The sequence below is a fragment of the Sturnira hondurensis genome, unplaced genomic scaffold, assembly GCF_014824575.4.
Source record: "Sturnira hondurensis isolate 20B ecotype Veracruz unplaced genomic scaffold, ASM1482457v3 Scaffold0008782, whole genome shotgun sequence".
NCBI classification, from domain to species: Eukaryota; Metazoa; Chordata; class Mammalia; order Chiroptera; family Phyllostomidae; genus Sturnira; species Sturnira hondurensis.
The window spans coordinates 707,536-720,618 of NW_028081413.1; the positions used below are offsets into that span (position 1 = coordinate 707,536).

General features: G+C 57.3%; 1 protein-coding gene across 1 annotated transcript; it reads right to left on the bottom strand.

The window, feature by feature from the left end:
• Nucleotides 1-1,291: 1,291 nt before the first annotated feature.
• On the bottom strand, nt 1,292-11,073 carry DLL4 (delta like canonical Notch ligand 4). Its single transcript, XM_037056042.1, has 11 exons — nt 10,606-11,073; nt 10,239-10,508; nt 9,670-9,727; nt 8,613-8,879; nt 7,859-7,919; nt 7,646-7,776; nt 5,753-5,922; nt 5,365-5,584; nt 3,520-4,222; nt 2,875-2,983; nt 1,292-2,342 (listed from the first exon to the last, which is right to left on the bottom strand). Exons 1-11 carry the CDS (start codon nt 10,669-10,671, stop codon nt 2,337-2,339), a joined length of 2,061 nt encoding a protein of 686 aa, XP_036911937.1. The 5' UTR covers nt 10,672-11,073; the 3' UTR covers nt 1,292-2,336.
• Between the last annotated feature and the right edge of the window lie 2,010 nt (nt 11,074-13,083).

Sequence of the window (13,083 nt, forward strand, 5' to 3'; positions counted from 1 at the left end):
GGGCCGGCAGCCAGTGCAGTCCAGCACGGCCTAATGGTGTGGACGTGCAGGCCTGCGAGTGTCCTACCTGTCTCCCACATGGGAGCCTCGTCATCTGGCCTGTGTGTCCCAGCCCAGTTTCCCCCGCCCCCCAGGGTCCTGGAGTCGCTTTCCTGTTTCATTTTGGGCAGGAAGAGTGAGGTGGTGTTGTTCTTCCCGCTGCTGCCGGCTCAGGCTGTGGGAACAGTTCCCTGAATGCTTTCCTGTTTGATACCCTGTGTGTGCAAGGAGAACACAGGGACCAAGGAGCAAGGCATGGAGTGTGATGAGCGCAGGTCTCTGGCAGAGGCACCTGGACCAGGGGCAGAATGCTGTGTGTGTGTGTGTGTGTGTGTGTGTGTGTGTGTGCTGGGGAGAAAGAGGAAAAGGGAGACAAGCAGCGATACATATACTTCGACTCCACTGGGAGCATCTGGTGGGTCTATTTTGTCTTACTGTGGACAGGCTGAGACTGAGAGCAGTTGCTCAGCTTTTTGTCAGTGGCTCACTTTTTGATCATTTGCTTTCCATGAGGCATGTTTGTGAGGACTGGGGCAGCCTAGGACCATTCTACACCTTAGGGGAAGTTAGGCATGAAGCAGAGGCTGGAAACTCCCTCACTAGTGCATCAGCCAGAAGAACCTGGTCTCAGGGACAACCAGCTTCTCTTCTTCCTCCCCTTCCTGCAGACCAGGTGCCCAGACTCAGCTCTCTCACTCAGCTGCAAGGACAGACCCAAGGCAAAGCCCCCCACCTCCCCGAAGACCAGTGCCCTTCGGGGGCTGAAAAAAGGAGTAGGGTGCCAGCCCATCAAAAACCCTGCATGGGCAGGAGGAAGGACCTCATTCTCCAGCAAGAGAATCCTTTTGAAAAGAGAATTGTCCTCTTCCCCCAAATTCCTGTATCCCCCAGGCTGACTGTGGAGTCCACGAACTCTTTCAGACTTGAAGAGAGAAAAGGGGGTAGGTTCCGGTCAAGGGACATATCCCCCGAGAAATGGTGGAGCATAAAGAAGATGGGGAGCCACAGCCAGCCTCCAACCATCAGACAGGGAAGGCTGGCCTAGCCTGGGAACCGGATGGGCAAGACCAAGCTCCCGGAGGACTGGAAGGGGACGAGAGCCTGGAGCACAGCAGGCCAAGCACAAGGGCATGCACAGGCCCCAGAGGTTCTTGGGAAGCAGCTGGCAGCAATATGAGAAGGGGAGTCAGAGAGAATTGGGAGAGGGTTCCCACTCGGCCATCACAAAGACAGGACCCGAGAAGTAATAAACTCCTATACACATCTGTTCCATATTATAAATACACATTATATACAAAATAATGTTATAAAATGTAGAAAGGTCAGTGCTTCTGATTCTTAAATTATCGAAATACTAGACTCCAAAATAAACTACAAAAAACAAACAAAATAAAAACTCATATTATTGATTTCTGAAGATCGACTAGGGGCAGTAGTGGGCATGGGCAGAGCTCGGACTCAAAGCCCCAGGAACGGGCTTGAGGCGGGAGGAAAGGGCCTAGGTGATGACAACACCCAATTTCTCCCTCGCAGGAATTTCCAACATCACTGCCTTGAGCTCCCTAGTTAGGCCTGGCCCCCCTGACTGGCCCTCCACCTGTCTGCTCATAGGAGCCCAGAGGCACCCAAGGCCGGAGGCTGTGGAAGCCAGGTAGGGCTTACCAATGTTCTCGCCCAGAGGGCCTGGGCCAGGGACAGGCTGGGTGGTGTTATGACAGGCCCACAAGTGGTAGGTGGAGGCACATGGGAAGAAAGTGCTCCTCCCACTTCAGGTGCGCACCTCACCTGCAGGGCAACTCCTGCCAATAGCCACACCGGATGGTTTCCTGGCCCACAGTTGGCCCTGCCCTTGCTGGCCTCCTCTCTTCTCTCTGGTTTGGACCCAGCTGTTGCCATGGAGCTGGGGCCAAAGGCACTTTTGGACACAGATGTTAGTGAAGCCACAGCAGCTCCAGGTCCTACAAGGCCCTGCTGCTCCCTCGGGAGAACAGGTCAGACCTCCCAAGGAGGCCTCTGAAGGCCACCATCAGTAGGGCAGGTCCAGAGTGGCACCTCGCTTCTCCTCTGTTTCTCTGACTGATACGGCTGCCAGTCTGATGCCAGACAGACACCCAAAGGTGTGGAAGGTACTGCATCTCTTGGCAAGTTCACAGTCTGTCCAGTTCATGCCATTCCCTCTTCCTCCTGAGAGCAGCACGTTGCATATTAAAAATGTCCCATCCAGGATGCAATGTAAACAATGCAGAAGGAAGGTCCAGCTGCTGGGCAAAGCTGGGATGTCCTGGGAAGCTTCCGCCTTATACCTGGGGAGCATGTGAGGAGTGGGTTACCCTGGAGCACAAAGCCCTCCCTCCAAGGCTTCCCTGGGCTTCCCTGGGAAACCAATGGGGCAAGTGGGGTGAAGGAAAGGTAGGGCAGCCCTTCCCAGTCTTGGGTCCCAGTACACGCACATGCCTGGCAGCCTATGCTCATAAGGCGGGCCAATAGAGGAAGCCAGGAAGAAGGGGCAGGAGGGCCACCAGGCAACCACCCTCACCCACCGGCAGCTGGGAAGCTGGGAAGCAGTGCCTGGGAGCTGGCCAGGTGCCATGGCTGCCCAGCCCAGCACTAACACAGCAGGAAGAGACCAGGCCAGGCTCATGAGCATGGCTCCTATTTCATACCCTCTGTGGCAACGAGGCGAGCAGGGGCCCAAGAACCACTGAACCTGGCTTGCCAAGAAAGGGTCCTGGACCTCCCCAGAGTGGCCCCTGGCATCAAGAGTAACCAGGCCACTTTCCCATCCCCAAAGGCCAGCGGCGACCTACCAGAAGGGCAGGCGAGCCTAGCACTCACCTCCGTGGCAATGACACACTCGTTCCTCTCCTCTGATATCAAACACACAGACTGGTACATGGAGTCCCTGGGGGCGCATATCGCTGATATCCGACACTCGGGCTTCTCACTGAGGGAACACAAGACCGGCTGCTGAAGGAGGCATGGGGAGAGGGCTGGGGAGGGCTGGGGGAGGGCGGGGCCCTAACCAGGACCCTGGATGGCTGAAGGGCATTGGCCGAAGTGGCTCTGGGATAAGACACAGGGATTGGGGGTGCCAACTGCTAACCCGGGGTCAGGCAGGAACAGGCCCCTGCAAGAGCCACAGGACCACCAAGCTTGTCCTGGAGAGGGTCTCAGGCCTGGCAAAAGCCAGCACCGCCATTAGAGGCAAGGCATTCCATAGGAAAAAGGGAAGTCATGAGACACACAATATGGACACGTGACATGTGTGAGTGAATGAATGCATGAATGAATATGAGGAAGGGAGGGAGGGATGGAGGGACAGAAGGCTCCTGCAGAACTCTTGTTGGAGGGTCAGCAGCAAAACCCCGTTTGCTTAAAAGCAGTCAAGGGCCTGGTGCCAGCCTCCCATCTGTCCTGGGGGAACCGACGGTTCCACTTAGGGGTTCGTGGCCAGGCCCTGGGCCTCCCAGTGCTGCTCACCTGTGTAACCGCAGTGGCGCCTTCTCCCCTAAACTCTTGTCACTGTGGGAATACTTCCCCAGCATAATCCCCCGGCCCAGGGGTACTGGGGCCAGATTATAGTCCAAAGTGTGGTTCTGCTGTTTGCCACAGTTGGACTTGTCCAGACCACAGTCTACTTCCAGCTCCTTCTTCTGGTTTGTGTTCTTGAGCTGAGCAGCGGGGATCAGGTTGTCCTTCTGGAAGTCTGACAGGTTGTTCATGGCCTCCCTGCTGCCGTCGTCCGGCCGCCGAAGCCGCAGCTGCCTCACGGCCACTGCCACCATGCCCAGCAACACCAGCACCACCACCAGCCCTACGCCCAGAGAGACAGCAACCCAGGGGAAGCTGGGAGGCATGCTCACAGGAAACTCGCAGTGGCTGCCCACGAAGCCATAGGGGCAGTTGCAGACGAAACTGTCAGGGGAGCGGCCAGTGTAGCAGGTGGCCCCATTCAAGCAGGGTCCTGAGGCACAGGCATCGCTGGCTGTCCGCACCTCACAGAGCCTGCCAGAGAAGCCAGCAGGGCAGGTGCACACGAGCCCGTTCTCCAGGTCATGGCAGGTGCCACCGTGGGCGCAAGGGCTGCGGGCACAGTCGCTGATCTGGAGTTCACAGTGGGGGCCCGTGAATCCAGGGCGGCAGCGGCAAATGCGGTTCGGGCCTCGGTTCAGGCACTGGCCCCCTGTAGGCACACACAGGGCACAAGTCAGCAATCGCCTGGGAAGCCCTCTGGTGCAGAAGGTGAGCACTCCCTCCCAGGGAGGCGCAGGTCCCTCTGCCTCTGAGAGCACAGCCAGCATTTAACAGGTCCCACTACGAAGAGCGCTGCACAGAGTCAGGAAACCTGGAGTGAGGTGACCCTGGTCGCCACGCCTCCCCGGCCTCATGTATCAGGATTACTAGCTTCTCACGGAGCTGTCTGGTAGAATCAGGCAGATAGGCTTGGGGATGAACAGCAGCTGCCTCTAGCTGTGGATCTGGCACCTGTCGCTTTACCTTATTTCTAAGCCTCAGTCTCATTTGTTAAATTGGGGTCTAACCCTATCTCCTCCATAGAAGGTCTCTGAGGGTTGGGTGGGGCGATGTGGGATGATGCATAAGCGCAGGAGCACATGCCTGGTATATAGTAAATGCTCAAATAAGTGGAATTATCATTGTTTCATCCTATCTCCATAACCACATGAGAGAAGACAGGTGTTGTATTTCCCATTTGGCAATGAAGAAACTGTGGCTCCAGGGAATTAACTAAGTGATACGCCAGAAAGCAGCCTCCACTGCAGCCCTTCCAAGCCCCTTCAGCTCCCGAGGCTTCTCTGCTGCAGGGCTATCTGCTTGCCTCAGGGCAAGTCACCAGGAGGCCAAGGAGACAAAGATAATCAGCATGCTTTGTGTCCCAAAAGATGCTGAACATTCTAGACCCCTTGGGCAAGGTGAGGTATTCAGGAGCGGGATCCCGACTGCACTAGCCTCCCTCAACGGGGACATGGGGCCTCCAATGTCTCTTTCTCTAGCCTAAGTCTTCCTGGGGAGGGTGAGAGGCCACCCCGGCAGGGACAGGGCTCTGACATGGGAATAGGAAAAGAAGCCACTTAGAATACACACACCACCGCTCCTCCCAAGGCCTATGCCCACGGCCAACCCGCTCCTCTGCTGAAGCTACTCAGCTGGTCAACCAAGCTCTTCCCCACCCAGAGCAGATGGCAACCCATCTCAGCCTGCCCAGAGTGACAGACAAGGCCTCTCTCTTCTCCTGACCCTCCCTGACCAGAAGGCTTTCTCATTCCCAGGTCTGGTACACCAGATTAGCAAGGCAAGAAGACACACCATTGGCACACGGATTGCTGGTGCACCTGTCCACTTTCTTCTCGCAGTTGGAGCCAGTGAAGTTGGGAGGGCATTCACAGGCATAGCTGGTCCCCTGGTTGCGCTCCCGGCAGGAGCCCCCATTGAAGCAAGGGGAGTTGGCACAGCTTAAAGTGCTGTGTTCACAGTGCAGGCCGTAGTAGCCTGGCAGACACAGGCAGTGGTAGCCATCCTCCTGGTCCTGGAGAGAGACCAGAAAGGGGCCAAAGTCAGAGGCTAGGATGCAGGGATGTACAGCTCGAGTTTAGGCCCCACATGTCCACGATGCCTGTCTGTGGCCACCTGGGGTGGAGTTGCCTGGGTACCACCTGGCCAAACCTCTGCTTTCCTACGCTGGCCTGGGCCTCACCTTACAGCTGCCTCCATTGCGACAGGGGTTGCCGTCACACTCGCTGAGCTTCAGCTCACAGTCCACACCAGTGTAGCCTGGACGACAGGTGCAGGTGTAGCTCCGCTGCCCACTGTTGGAGCACGTTGCCCCATTCTTGCATGGGGAGTGATGGGTGCAATAGTTGAGATCTGCAAAGACAGGGGCCCACCAGCTGAGCAGAGCCAGAAAATTGTCCCCACCTCCAGGCTCCTTGTAGTGCAAGTTCACCACCCATGTCGGCCAAGAGGCTTCAACTCAGTCTTCCAGGTCCAAATACCCTCCCTCCTCCACAGTGAAATCACAACTATTGAAGCACCTTGACTCACACCTGACCAATGCAATCGAAAGTTGAAAAACAGCTGGACAACTGCATGCTAGCTAAGCTCACAAACACCAGCAGGTAGGGTAGAATGAAGGTGAGGAAGAGAAGTGGATGCAAGGCCAGGAGCTGAGGAGGAAGCCAGAAAAGGCTTCATGGAGGAGGGGCAGCTGAGACAAGCCTAGAAGGAGGGATCCAATTTTAACAGGTGGCAATGGCAGAGGGGAGATGAGAGCCACTGCATGCATTTTTGAAGGGGAATACATTACATGATTATTTTAAAATATAAGTGCCCACACTGGCTGGTGTGGCTCAGCGGATCACGTGCAGGCCTGCGACCTGAAAGGTGGCAGGTTCGATTCCAAGTCAGGGCACAGGTCTGGGTTGTGGGCCAGGTCCCCAGCTGGGGACGTGTGAGAGGCAACCGGTAATTGTATCTCTAGCACATCCAGGTTTTTTTCCCTTTCTCCCTCCCTTCCCCTCTCTCTAAAAAAATAAATACATATGTGTGTGTATGTGTATTTGTTTTATTATTTGGAAAGTACAGGGAGGAGGAACCAGACAGAGCAAATATGGGGACTGTAAGGGCTGCGTCTGCATGTCATCAGTATATGGCTGTGTCACCTGGGAGCAAATGGGGGCAGAGGAAAGAGAATGGGCAGGAACCAGGTGTGTGTGTGTGTGTGTGTGTGTGCGCTTGCTCACTTGTGGATGAGGGAAGAAAGCAACATACACACACACAAAAGAATACAGGGGCTGAATTCTAAGTTCCTTGTTGTCAGAGAGTCAGGGCCCAGGCAAGTTCTTTCTATCCTGGCAAGCCCTCTGCCCACCCTACCCAGGCTTGTGCTGCTGTTTCCATGGCAGCACCATCCCATTTGACCCTGAAAATGGGAGGCACATGCTGCAGCTGGCTCCCAGGATGAAAGAGATAAAAGATCCCTCCTCCACAGTTGGGGCTGGCAGAACCCTGTATAGCCAGAGGAGTGACCAGCCCTGCCAAACACCAGGAAGACAGTGTGGGCTCAGGCAGCTGCCTGGCAAGTGCAACTGGGGATGAACAAGGCAGACTGTTTCTAACCACACCAAAAAGTCAGTTAGATGTCACTCCACCCAAAGGCCCAGCTCACACAGCCTCCAGGCAGCTGGTGGGCACACCCCACCAGACAGCTGTTTCGAGGAGAGCTGCTCAAACAGACCCGGCAGGTAAGCAAACACTTAGGGGGTTAATAGGTAACTATGAGGTAGAAAGAGGAACTGAGCCCAGCATCTCTCTCTCCCTCTGGCCTTACTGGAATTTTTGAGTGCAGCTTCCAGGCTACCAATTTGTCACTCTCCCGGCTTCTCCAGCCACCCCAGCACCAGAGGAAGAAGTACACACCATCTTATTCTAGGCCAGTTGTAAAGATCCTTGAAAGTCCCAAGCTTCTCGAAAGATAAGGGGAAAGCCAGCTCAGCAGCGACCAAGCAAGAAGGGTCCAGGTGATAACTCTAGTTCCCACCCTTGCCCATCTCTCCTACCTCCTCTACATCCCCTCTTTGCCCTCACTCACCTTGGTCACAAAAGAGGCCTCCCCAGCCCTCGTTACAGATACATTGCCAGGGGATGCTGCAGGTGCCATGGCGACAGCCATTGTGGGGGATGCATTCGTTGCACAGGCGGCCCTGCCAGCCTGGACGGCAGCTGTGAAACAAAAGGGAGGCTGAGAATGAGCTGAGTGCCAGGCCAGGGGATGCCCCTTTCCCACTTCCTGTCCCCTACTCACATGCACTCGGCCGGCTTGCTGCAGTAGCCATTCTGTTCGTGACAGCCAGAAAGACAGACAGCTGCGGGAAGAGAACAGAGCTGGATGAGGTTGGGATGATAACAATGCTGAAGACCACTCTTCCTTTCCTGGCCTTGGGGACACCCCCAGCTCTCCTGGGCTCACTGCCCACCCCTGGCCTCCGAGAGAAGGCATGGGTGTCTTGAAGGGGACCGGTGGCACAGAGAAAGAGAACTAAGACTGGATGGAATGCAGTAACAGGGTCCTTGTGTAGGCTTTGGCACAACGGAGAAAGGCGCTCAAATGAAAGAGTTCCAGGTTCAGCTCTGACTGCTGTGACTCAGTGGATTGAGCACCAGCCTGCGAACCAAAGTGTCGCTGGTTCAATCCCAGTCAGGGCACATGCCTGGGTTGCAGGCCAGCTCCTTGTTGGAGGGCATGCAAGAGGCAACCGATTGATGTTTGTCTTGCACATCGATGTTTCTCTCCCTCTCTTTCTCCCTCCTTTCCCTCTCTCTAAAATAGATAAATAAAATTTTTATATATATTTTAAAGAATTCTGAGTTCAAACCTGTCCTAAGCATGCCCAGCTGTTCCAGAGGGCCAGCTAGTGGGCAGCCCAGACCTGCTCTGTGAGGGGCCAAGGGATGCAGGCTGTGAGGAGAAGTCACTGATTCTGTGTTTAATGTTTTTGTTTTTGCTCAGGAAACCCCCGCCCCACCCCAGGCAGGCAGGAGAGAGCTTGGCTGCTTACGCTCTTCGCAGTAGTCCCCGGTCCAGCCCGGCAGACAGGACAGGCTGCCGTCTGGCTGGCACACATAGTGGCCGAAGTGGTCATTGCGCTTCTTGCACAGGCGTGAGCAGCTGTCCCCATAGTAGTTGTCACTGCAGATGACCCGGTAAGAGTAGCGAAGTTTTGTTGGGAGAGGGTCGGTCTGTTCATCCAGTAACCAGTTCTGGCCCACAGCTAGGGAGCCCTGGATGGTGATCTTGCTGATGAGCGCGTTTGGTGGCATGGCCTCTGAAGGGGCAGAGGGCCAGGTCAAGGAAGGGCATCCTGTCCCCGAGAGTGCCAGCAACTGCTGGATCAAACCAGATGTTCAGATGACCCCCACTTGCCAGCAAGCACAGGCCAGAGGAACCCAAGGGTCCCACTTCTTAGCTGCCCTGTGTGTGTGTGCATGTGCAGGGGGACTGATACTATTCAAAAGGGGGACAATAGAAGGATGTTAAGATTTCCCAGTGTTCTGGAAGCAGATAGGCAAAGGAAAGAGGAAAAGAGGTCAAAATGGAGAGAGAGAGAGAGAGAGATGAGAAATGAGAAAAAGAAAAGCTCTCCATGCACGAAGGACTCTGGGAGCAAGGATTCCTCAGGTGCCCTCTCAGGGGTTCTGCCCTCAGAGATGGGTAATGGTTTTCTTTTTTTCCTTTTCAAAGTGAGAACTGTTGTGCTGCTGAAATATCCTTTTCCTCTGTGTCAGAACAACATCCCAAAGCCATTATTCCCTTTCCAAAGGAGCGGAATTCGCAAAAGGTGTAAAATACAGGAAGGGGCCCGTCAGCGGCGCTGGCAGCTTCGGCCTTTCTCACCACCATGCTCCCCGCGTTCCCACGCCAAAAATAACCCGCAGGAAACGCAATTGTGCTCAGAGTCCAGGCAGCGAGCGGAATCCGAGCGTCCAGCGCGGGGCGCAGCTCCCGGCCGAGCTAAGCGTCCGGCCCCCTACCCCCCACCCCGCCTATTAATGCAGGTTAACTCTTTCCGTGCTGCGCCGAGTCGCCCCCCTGTGGCGGTGGAGCGAGCTACTCACCTGGCCGCAGGTCTTCTCCCGGCGCGTGCCAAGCTTCGATGGTTAGTGAGAAGGTGCCCTGGGAAGCGGAAGGAGGGGGCGGGAAAGAAGGCTTGATGAGCAGGGAGGGTGGGGGTGCCTTACGGCAGCCGGTTTAATTAATCTAATTGCAGGATACCGTTACTGCGCCCGGGTCAACCTAACGGGTCTGCGCTCAGCATCGCGCGCGAGCGTGAAAGGCGAGAGAACCTTGGATAGGAGGAGGGTTGAGGGACGGGGTGGGGGGGGGAATGTACGCGAGAACCACTCGGAGGTGGGGGACGCGCCGGGGTGATGAATATCGTATCCCGAGAACTGGGAGAAAAGAGAGCGTACAACTGGGAAGAAGAGACTGGTGCGAGCTTTCCAGAGGATGAGGTCCCAAGAGAGAGTCTAAAGAGGATCGATCAGAAGAGAACGCCCCTCGTTTTGTTTGTTTTGTATTGTATTGTATTGTAGGGGAGCGAGGTATCTGGGGAGAGGGCTTTGGTCTCAGGGAGACCCCTTCTGTTGGCTTTCGTCACCTCCCAGTGCTCCCAGGCTGTGCTCACCGGCCAGGTGAAATTGAAAGGCAATTGGAGAGGGTTGCGTCCCCCGCCGCTACTGTCGTCCGCAATGGCAAAAGAGTTGGTGCCCAACACAGGTGTGGAGACGCTGCCGAAGGTGCAGGGCCCAGGCGAGAAGACCGTCTGGAAGTGCTTCAGGCAGACGTGGAAGAAGGTCCGGCAGCCGGGTTCGCACCGCAGCCCGCTGGCCAGTACGCCGCGGTCGTTGACAAACTCCTGAAGCTGCAGCTGGAAGACTCCGGAGCCGGCCGCGCGCTATTGCACAGGGTGGGAAGGAAGGAGGGGAGCCGTCAGCCCGTAGGACGCCCGGGCTCGGGCCCAGGGCGCGGTGGGAGGGGGCGCGGGACGTTACCTGCTGACAAAGTGCCACCAGCAACAGTAGCGCCCAACCCGAGGCGCTACGGGACGCGGCTGCCATTCCCTGGGGCGTCGCTCTCTCCACCCGCCCGCCCTGAAGCTGGCTCGGTTCTGGACGCTGTTCGCCCGTGCGTCCACCCGCGGGAGGAGTCTCTGAAAAGCCAGGCTCGGCTCGGAGCTTTCCTCCTGCCTCTCCTGCTGGCTAGTTCCGTTCAGACTGCCGCAGTAGGTAATCCAGGTGAGGGCGGCTGGGCGGCGGCCACGCAGAGGACGTGTCCTCGAGCTAATCCCGGGGCTGCTAGCCTGCTAGTGCCGGAGTACACTGACTGCACCGAGGCGGCCGGTGCTGCGGCTCTTTGCCTCGCGTTCCCAGCCTGCGCTCAGCGCTGCTACTGAAACCTGCGCGCTCGGGAGCCTTCCTTATATATATTGGCTCCTCTCCTCTCAGCCTGTCACTCTCCCCTCCCCTCAGGGCCTCTAACTGCTGTAGCCTCAGCGCCGCCGGGAGGGGGCCTCCGCCCCCGCCAACCCCCCTCCCAGCCAGCCAGTCAGGCCCAGGTCCCCGCCCATCCGTGCGGCTCTCAGCCCTTGGGTCTCCCAGCTCTGCGCGTGCCGAGGTGACCAGTTCCTCGCAATCTCCGGATTACGCGCGGAGTCCGGGGCAGTGGGAGAATAGGGGGAGGGCCGGAGGAGCAATGAGACTGGAGCTGAGCAAGTGGTTCCCGGAAGGTTGTGGGGGCGGAGACACTGGGGAGTCCCTGGGAGCTTCGAGTCCGCAGCCAGCGGTAGTTACCTGCAGCAGGTAAAGAGAATTAATGCCCGAAAAGTGAAACCAGCGCTAAAGAGCTCCGATTTCCTGCTCCTTCACGGAGCCTCTGAAGCCCTTTCCTGCTCCTGCATCAACCTGTGACCACCCACCCACCATGCCTCCCGAGCGCTGCAGGGAAGCGTTAGTGGGCGCCTTAACCCTCTCTGCGGTCGCTCGCAGCAAGTAAAGGAGTCAAGCGTTTCTAAGGCTCCGAGAGCCCTCCCTCCACCTGGTGGGCGTCTCCTTCATTTGTTGCGGCGGGGGGGGGCGGTGTCCAGCGCGTGCTTTCCCCATTCTGCCCGGCCCCCAGCCCCCATCAGCGCGCCCCGGCTGGGGCTCGGCGCGTGCCAGCTCTACGTCGCTTGGTTCCAGGGAGGGGGCGTGGTCCCAGAGGTAGAAGGGAGGGCATCAGCTGTATGGTAATGAGGGTCTGGCCCCACCTCCAGCGCCTCCCCTCACCTGGGTTCAGCTTCAGCTCCAGCGCTCACCATCTCCCCCGCCCCACCCCAGCAGTCCCAGTCCCCCCCGCGTCCTGTCGCTCCGTTGGGGCAGAGAGGTACTCTTCTGGCTCCAGATTACTGGAGAGTCAAGGTGAAGGTCTGAGGCTGGGCAGACCCTTTGCTCCAGGACGAGATGTAGAGTGGAACTGGAAACGTTCGGACTCCTTTTAGTTTCAGGAGGCTACAGCATCTCTCCTTCGCGGCTACCTCGGTGGCCCCACTTCTCCTAGTGGCGACAGTGCAGCTGCTTTTCCCGGAACCCAGCGTTGTCCCCGGTGACCTTAGATCGCGGAGGGCCAGCTTCTCCCAGTCGGGGGGTGGGGGAGAGAGCGCCCTCTCTCTTCGACGCTGAGGGCCTTGGGGAGGGGGGGGGGGCTGTGGCTTCAGCTGCCAGCCTGCCCGCACCGCGATGGCTGTCGTCGGGCGATAAGATCGGTACGGGGGGAGCAGGGACGCGCGGGCCCGAGGGAGGCTGGGGGCGCGGAACGGAGCCCAACAGCTGCCTGTGCTAAGCATGGTCTGATTTTTTGACCTGGGGTGGTGGTGAAGTGTGGGGGGAGGATGAGAAACAAGAGGTTGGGAGCGTGGGTTGGGGGAGGTGCGAGGTGAAGAGACGGGCTCCGGGGTCCCCCACGCACGGCCACCCCTCCCAGTCACCATCTGGCACGAGCGGGTTGGCGTGGGGAACCGAGGTGGGGCGGGGGCCGGCAGATGGGCGCAGGCTGCGCTCCAGAGTTAATGTAGGTTATGGGCAGGCAGAGTCCCCGGGCTCGAGGGAGGGGGACACCAGGGCATGCCTCCCAGCGAACCTGGTAAGTGAGTTTCCCATCCTCTCTCTGCCATACTCTACGGATCCCTAGACCTGCCTAGGGTGCCAAAGAGTGCACTCCTCAGAGGTGACAGCCAGCCCTGCCTAGTTCTTGTCTGCTTCCCCCCAAGCCCTGGCCTGGGGATTCATAAAAACTTGGTTCTTTTGTGGTGCTGGCATTTGCCTGTCAAGGGAGACATACAACCCACAGGAGGCACTCGCCTAACACTGGTAGATCTGGAACACTCTCTACCCCTTATACGCTCTGGACTAATATGTCCAAAAACACTTTGCACAGTCACAGACCAAACAAAAGTAAGTATCATCATTTTCCTTGGAGAATGAAATGCAAGGGAT

Coding starts and splice junctions, on each gene's coding strand:
- DLL4 (XM_037056042.1), bottom strand. CDS start 10,671: ATGGCAGCCGCGTCCCGTAGCGCCTCGGGTTGGGCGCTACTGTTGCTG. Junction 8,880..9,669: donor GGGAGAAGACCTGCGGCCAG/GTGAGTAGCTCG, acceptor CTGCCCCTTCAG/AGGCCATGCCACCAAACGCG. Junction 7,777..7,858: donor AGCAAGCCGGCCGAGTGCAT/GTGAGTAGGGGA, acceptor TTTGTTTCACAG/CTGCCGTCCAGGCTGGCAGG.